The sequence below is a fragment of the Girardinichthys multiradiatus genome, chromosome 13, assembly GCF_021462225.1.
Source record: "Girardinichthys multiradiatus isolate DD_20200921_A chromosome 13, DD_fGirMul_XY1, whole genome shotgun sequence".
NCBI lineage: Eukaryota > Metazoa > Chordata > Actinopteri > Cyprinodontiformes > Goodeidae > Girardinichthys > Girardinichthys multiradiatus.
The window spans coordinates 3,853,810-3,861,794 of NC_061806.1; the positions used below are offsets into that span (position 1 = coordinate 3,853,810).

Here is a 7,985-nt window from a genome sequence, read left to right on the forward strand (position 1 = left end):
GCTATCAGGAGATTTTGGAGCACTTCATGCTTCCATCTGCTGAAAAGCTTTATGGAGATAAAGATTTCATTTTTCAGCACGACCTGGCACCTGCTCACAGTGCCAAAACCACTGGTAAATGGTTTACTGACCATGGTATCACTGTGCTCAATTGGCCTGCCAACTCTCCTGACCTGAACCCCATAGAGAATCTGTGGGATATTGTGAAGAGAACGTTGAGAGACTCAAGACCCAACACTCTGGATGAGCTAAAGGCCGCTATCGAAGCATCCTGGGCCTCCATAAGACCTCAGCAGTGCCACAGGCTGATTGCCTCCATGCCACGCCGCATTGAAGCAGTCATTTCTGCAAAAGGATTCCCGACCAAGTATTGAGTGCATAACTGTACATGATTATTTGAAGGTTGACGTTTTTTGTATTAAAAACACTTTTCTTATATTGGTCGGATGAAATATGCTAATTTTGTGAGATAGGAATTTTGGGTTTTCATGAGCTGTATGCCAAAATCATCCGTATTAAGACAATAAAAGACCTGAAATATTTCAGTTAGTGTGCAATGAATCTAAAATATATGAATGTTAAATTTTCATCATGACATTATGGAAAATAATGAACTTTATCACAATATGCTAATATTTTGAGAAGGACCTGTATTACTAGCTGTTTGTACAGTATGACATGACTACATCAGAACAGAGAAAAACACCTGATATTGTATTTTATGTTAGAGTTAATAAGGCACTAATTTCTTTGAAAGCATCTACTATAGTGTATAGAAATAAAGGATTACGGACTAAACAGTTAAGGAAAAATGTTGCTGTTATTCACTGAAGTAAGTGAAACAGTTTACAAACCTGACTTTTACTATGTGTTAACCATAACTCCATAGTTTAATATTCCTGCTTTAATGAGCTACAGAACAATATGATCTAGTTGAACATCAGCAGTTTAGCATGAAACATCATGTTCAAGTTGTGCAGCTGATCTGCTCATACATTATTACACACATAGACTGCATTGTTGAAGCTGCAGTTTAAACCAGCAGCAAATGGATCAGTTAGATAACAGTTAGAAAGTAGGTCCAGTGTGACAGTATGCCTGTTACCCAACAACTGATTTCATCCAGCAATCATACAAAACTATAAAAAAGCATAGTTGTTCAGTAAATGTTTAGAAGAGGCTTCTCACTGAGCATTATTCTGTACAAGCTGTAGATCACCCTGCATACAGATTTGGTAAGAAGTTCTCATCATCAGCATGAGCAGCAGATTCACTTTGGGCTTTCAATATATTTTCTAAACCGCTGGTTTTCCAGGGTGGAATGATTATATAACATCATCTGCAGAGATTTTAAAGCAAGAATTGGGTGGATTTTTTCTGCTCCTCATATGCTCAGAAATATCCATAGGCCCAACTAATATTTGCCTAAATGTCCTTTTGCAGGTTTCACTTCCATCATGTTTTCTGTAGCCATTAACAAGCTGGAACTCGCCCTTATTCCTCATTATTCCATCTACTTTGTGCAGCACTTGATCACCATTGGCAGTGAAACAGCATCACAGCATGATACTATCCCCCCATGCTTGAAAGTTTCATATGTTTGAAAGCTCTGGATTCAACCCCGTGTGGGAGCAGTGGGTTCTGGTCAGCCCCCTTAGTCCAGAGATATAGAACTTCTCTGTGGACGGTGACACTGGTGTTCTGTAGCCTACAGGCCTACCAGGTGAAGTTAGTTTGAAGTTGGATATTCCAGCTGCACGGATTCAGCGGCGTCAGCCTCCTATTTGGGGCGGCACGGGCAGGTTGATTTCGGGCAACTGCTCTCTGCCGTCTCGCTCCTCCTACACACGGTGATTCCCTTAGAGACCGTCAATAAATGTCCGAACCAAACATAATTTGTTTTATTTTAAAATTCACTATTTTTCTTCATTAGCTTCCAGGTCATGTGACCTACTGACACAAAATCAATCATAAATTATCCAAATAGACTGGAAGAAGGAGGCACAACCATCGTTTTCTGATTTAACTGCGTTTTTCTATTTTTTGTGAATGTTTCATTTTAAAATTCACCATTTTTCTTCAATAGGTTCCAGATCATGTGGCCCACTGACACAAAATCTATATTAAATCATTACTAGACTGCATAGATGAGGCAAACTCTTTTTTTATATAATTTTAAGCCTTTTTATATTTTTCAAGAATTTTGTTTGTCAAGAAGTTTGATTTTTCTTCAATAGCTTCCAGATCATGTGACCCACTGACACAAAATCTGTCTGAAATTGTTCTACTAGACTGGATAGATGAGGCATACTCTTTTTTTATCTGATTTTAATGCATTTTCTATTTTTTATACATTTCTTTCATCACAAATCATGATTCTTTCAATAGTTTTTAGGTCACATGACCCAACGATACAAAACTAATGTGAAATCATTCTACTACAGGGAATAGATAAGACACACTTGTTTTTTAAGAATTTTTGTAATCACAATTGATCATTTTGATTAAACATAGGATTATAATACATACTGTGATCAGTTGCAAGGTAATTCTCAAAGCTTACAAGCTACAGTCAAATGTAAAACATTCATAGCAGATCACACCTGCTTTTTTGAAACTGTCCAGCTTTACTGTATAAGTCTTCAATGCATGAACCAGTTTCTTGGTATATCTGATTGTGACTTAACCTTACTTTGTAAAAAGAGGCGCACAAACATTGTCCCTTTACAAATCAAGGGTCGAAGCTGTCATAATGGGGTTTGCGGGCGGACCAAAGTGCAGACAAGAGCTGGGCAGCAACATGTTGTAAAAGGTTTTCAGCTTTATTTCCAGAAATTATCAAAGAAACCAAAAAAGGCACTGCAGATACAAACAAAGTCCAGATCCAAAAACTTACAAGATAGGTTCTGCAGGAACATGGAAAAACTCAGCACAAATACGTGGGTTGAGAACGGGGTATGACAAACATAAAGCCACAAAGTCCAAAAATGTCACTCCGTGACAGAAGCGTTTGTCCATCATTCAGAGCTATGCTCCTTTTGTCCACATCAGCAGTTGACAGGACAGGTATGTGTGTGATTGCGTTTTTAAGTTGTGTGTCAATTGGTCACAAGACCTGCAAGCTATTGACGAAAAATCACAAATTTTGACCAAAGAAATTCCTAAAAAATGTAAAAAGTTTTAAAATGGAATACAAATGAGTGTGCCTCATCTATCCAGTCTAGCAGAACAAATTCAGAAAGATTTTGTGTCAATTGGTCACATGACCTGCAAGCTATTAAAGAAAAATAGTAATTTTTTATATAACAAAATCATAAAAAATAGGATATGCATTTAAATCAGAAAACAATGAGTCTGCCTCCTTCTTCCAGTCTATTTTGATGATTTATGATTGGTTTTGTGTCAGTGGGTCACATGACCTGGAAGCTATTGAAGAAAAATGCTAATTTTTGACCCTAAAAACGTAAATAATGTAAAAAAGACTTACATCGAATAAAAATCAGTGTGCCTCATTTATGTAATCTTGTAGCATGATTTACCATTGGTTTTGTTTCAGTGGGTCACAAGACAAGGAATTTATTTATTCTTATTTTCCACGATTGTTTGGTTCAGAAACTTATTGACGTGAACCACCGCGCGTCAGAAGAGGGAGCAACAGAGAGCAGCTAGCCGAAATCTGAGTCCCTGAATCGGATCAACCGTGAGCTAGATGCCGCTAACTCCGCGGAGCTTGAATATCTAACATCCAACTTCAAACTAACTTCACCGCGGTGGGGCAAGAGGGGGTAATGCCCCCTCAAACAAATGTCTGGCCCATTCAAATCAACTCTCAATCACACAAGCCCCCGCCTTGCCTCTCCCTCCTTCTTCTTCTCTTGAGGAGAAAACCTAGTCGCGCGTAGTCTCATTCAAAGCGGACTCTAACTCTAACGGCCGTCCACCGGACATGTCTGCGCCAAGCTCAATTTCCATGACCGCGTACGTGGTGTCACACAATAACTGCTTAACATTATAGCGCTGCTGAAAATATTGCACGGCTTCTGGCCGGAGAGGAAGCCATTTCGGCGCCAAACGCTTGCATTTTCTTCCAATCAGCATCCATGCATGGCTGCATAACGCATTGCCTAAATTTGTACTCCGTGATTTCCAAGCCTTGTCCAGCTGTTGACTGATGTTTGTCAGGTTTAATGAAGAGAAAGAGATGGAAATATACAACCAAACAGACAAATTAGACTATTTCACTAATTTCATTTAATTATTTTGATGTTAAAGTCTGAAGAAGAAAAGAAAAAGCATGGTTACAACCATTTTTCTGAGTGTCTAGTATCTCTCATAATAAAGTGTTGATAACAGAAACAAACTTACAGTATTTAATAATTGCAGCATGCTGGTCAGAACTCTGTTCTGTGTAAAAGTCACTTTAACTCGATGAGCTCTTTTCATGCAAGCATTTCTACTCCAACAGTTGAGGAATTGTTTGACTCGGTAGTTAACATTACAGGCTAATATATGTAAGGCTAAATAAAAAGTATTTTGAGTTGAATTGAAATATAATGTTCTATGATATAGAGGAGCAAACACAAAATGATGAATAAATAGGAACATGTTACTTTGCTGTCTGTCTGATTTTATTTGCATAATAATATTAGACCCAATGTTAAGATGAAGAAGGTTTTTGGTTTGAAATGAAAGGCAGGTCTTAAGTGGAGCTACATGAAGTGTGGTGAGTTATATTTATATTGGCAATGATTTAATATTAGTGTAATATTTCAACTGTCAGAAAACAGTCAAATGTTTAATGTTTTCTCACCTGATTCAGTGAGTCTCCATTAATTATGATGCATAGCAGAACATTGATTTATTTCATTTACAAATTTTGCAGCATAATGCCAAGAAAAGTAAGGCTACAAAAGCATAAATATATCCTGTTTTTTTATTTTAATTTTATAAATAAATTTGGCAATGGATGCCCTTTTTTTTGGCTTGAGCACCTGCCTCCAAAAATGTATTTGCATGTTCTGACCAGTACCGGATCCAATTGAGTTGTGATGCTGGTTTTAGCTTTCTGGATATCGTTTGTATTTTCCCCCTTCTGCATGAAGCTGTCTCTCAACATCAAGTCAAAGCTTAACAAAGTAAAGGCTGCATCTCAGTGTATATTAGATGAACTCCTAACAGCATTTTGGACGTTTACAATTGACCAATCTAATGTCACAGTGACAGCTGATTAACCAATGACCATCACTGATTGATGATGTCATGATCAACAGATTCTCCTTTTCAAAATAAATGAACTATTGACAGCCATGATGAGGGGAACGCCTATCTGTGACTGTCTCGGTACAGAGAAGTTTATTTTTGTAGAGAATCTTTTACGGTTAAAAATCAGAAAGAGAAACTTTTTAACATCATTAAAATATGATAAACAAGACAAAGAGCAACATCGATAATACAAACAATTAGAAACCAATATAGTAAGGTGCTGCTGGTTCTAATGAAAGAACAATAGCTGACTCCATTTCTAATCCTCTATGTACAGGGAGTAAGTTTCTCTGGCTTTCTGTGGGACAGCTCGTCTGGAATCGATCTGAAGGATGCTGTGGTCCTGGACCGTCCTGTTGTCAACGGCAACGGAAATAATGCACACCCTCAGCTGTACATGGCTCACTTTTTAGTAAGTTGCATATAGCTAAATGCATTTTTGAGTATGAACTGGACCTGTTTGTCTAGTGAAATGTCTTAAAATGAACTGTTGTGACTTGGTGCTGTAAAAACCTGAACCAGAGATTGGAGCCACACCACATCTCATTGACTGCTAAGAAGAGAAAACCTTTTGCGTATTCTCACATATAAACACAATTTAGTGGTAATATTATTCTTACTAATGTGTGTGTTGGAGTCAGAAAAATGACTGGAATAAAAACTGGGATCTTTTGGATCCATTTCGCATTGTGACAGCTGGCTCCTGGCTCCTCCATGGCTGTGGGATGATGTTTGATCTGCAAACTAGTTGTTTAAGAAAGAAAAACCAGTGAATGGAGGATTTAACAACAGTCAGAAATAAAATATGAAAAAGGTTTAAATAGTAAATGTATTAAAAGGTTCTAACAGTAACTGGGAAGTTAAAACAAGAAAAAGGGTTCTGCTGTTAAAGAAATAGCTGATGACTGATTGTGCCTTTTAGGTTGGTTCTGTGGAGCTGACGGTGGTGAACGTCCAAATGCAGAGCACAACCTCAGCAGGAGAGTCCAACAGTAAAAACCACCAGTCAGGAGAAGACAAAGGTCAGCACCTCTGTCTCAGCTTTCAGGAAACGCTCAAAGGTCAGTCTGCTGGGATGAACTCACGCCACAGAATCACAGAACTGGGTCCAAACACTAGCAGTCCCAGTCAGATTGTTGTCAGTCTCACCTCTGTTTAGAAAGATAAAATGTAACCATTCTGCCATCACTTCTCTGCAGGGGAGAAGGAGTTGGTTGTCCTGGGAGACTTTGGCTCCTCTCCACAGAGCACTGAGTTCGACATACTGAGGAAGGAGAAGCTCTGTGCCTTAGTACCTTCCAACCAGTTCACCAACATCAGCACCCGCTGTCCTCAGGGCACCCTCTGCCTGGACAACATCTGGATCAGCCGCTCTCTCAAGAAGATCTACTCAGGTCAGAACTTCATCCACTTGTTTTTTTATGGTGACACTGTATGAAGAGCAAATCAGGACATATATCTTTAACATTCATTGATTTTAGCTGTTTTTATTCATTTACTCCTATTTATTTATTAATCTTCTTTATTGATTAATGGAATGTTTTATGCATTTAATTATGTCTTCTTTATTTGCCCTTTATCCTTGTTGCCGTGACAGTAACATGATTCTTTTAAAAGTGCATTTTAAATAAATTTGAGTTAAGAATTTATTTGCTGAATACGTTTTTCAATCATTTGTAGGCTGCTTTTATTTTTATGTTTATTTGGAGATTGAATTGTCCATAGCTCTGTGGTAATTACTATAACATGCCAAAAAAATATATATATTCCTTTAAAAATGATGAAGACTGGACTGAAATAATGAAATGGAACCATTGTCCAATATTAACAAACTTTAGAAGACCTTCAGAAAGACTGCAGAACGGGCCTGTTTAAAAAGTTTACTAGAAAGTCTGGCTCCTTGGACAAATAGTATACAATAATAATTGGTGGCTCCTGCGTTTTTTTTACATATTTTCAGGTCCTTATTTTGGGGTTTTGACTCCTGGTTCTGTGATTGACCTGCAGTCCCACTTGTCAGATGTTCTTCCATCCCTTTGTGTCTCTTCCTCTGACAGGTCACTGCATGGTAGTGCGCGAGGGCTTGACTAATCCCTGGATCCCAGATAACTGGTCATGGGGTGGCATGGCATCGGATCACTGCCCGGTGGTGGCTGAGTTTTACGCCGACCTGTCTTCTAAGGAAATGAACAGACCTGCCATGGCAGTGGTGGACAGAGGAGACACGATGTCCAAACATGAGCGATGACAGTAGTTACAGTGAAGAGGGCAGGTGGGCCTCCATGGATCCTGCTGGAGCAGAGTTTCCCCATGAATGTGAAGAAGTGCAGAGAGGCCTTCTGGGTTTCAATATCTATTGTAGTAACTAATGAGTCATTAAGCCATAAAAATGTTCAAATATATATAGACAATGTACTTTAAAAAGAAATGTGCCAAACATTTTCTATGTGTAAATAAAATAAAGAGAAAATATTAGATCTTTATTCTGTGTCTGCACTCCTCTATATGCAAATAGAAACGTTATCTAATGTTGTCTGACTCCTTGTCTCTTCTGGTAGAGGATGATCTGATCTCACAGATTTTCAGTGTATACAGGAATACAGACAATGAACTACATGCGAACGTGTGCTAAACATGCACAGCGACTATAGAGAGAAAAACATGTTTCACTTGTGAAAGCCTTACTGGTCCCAGTTGTTCATTTAGCATGTTAACATGCTAAA

General features: G+C 38.3%; 1 protein-coding gene across 1 annotated transcript in view; it reads left to right on the forward strand.

The window, feature by feature from the left end:
* eepd1 (endonuclease/exonuclease/phosphatase family domain containing 1) overlaps positions 1 to 7,745 on the forward strand; it is a 37,785-nt gene extending 30,040 nt beyond the window's left edge. The window contains exons 4-7 of the mRNA XM_047384668.1: positions 5,540 to 5,674; positions 6,185 to 6,323; positions 6,462 to 6,656; positions 7,320 to 7,745. Coding sequence (XP_047240624.1) covers positions 5,540 to 5,674; positions 6,185 to 6,323; positions 6,462 to 6,656; positions 7,320 to 7,510 — 660 coding nt within the window. The 3' untranslated portion in view covers positions 7,511 to 7,745. The remainder of the gene's footprint in view (positions 1 to 5,539; positions 5,675 to 6,184; positions 6,324 to 6,461; positions 6,657 to 7,319) is intronic.
* Positions 7,746 to 7,985: the final 240 nt, after the last annotated feature.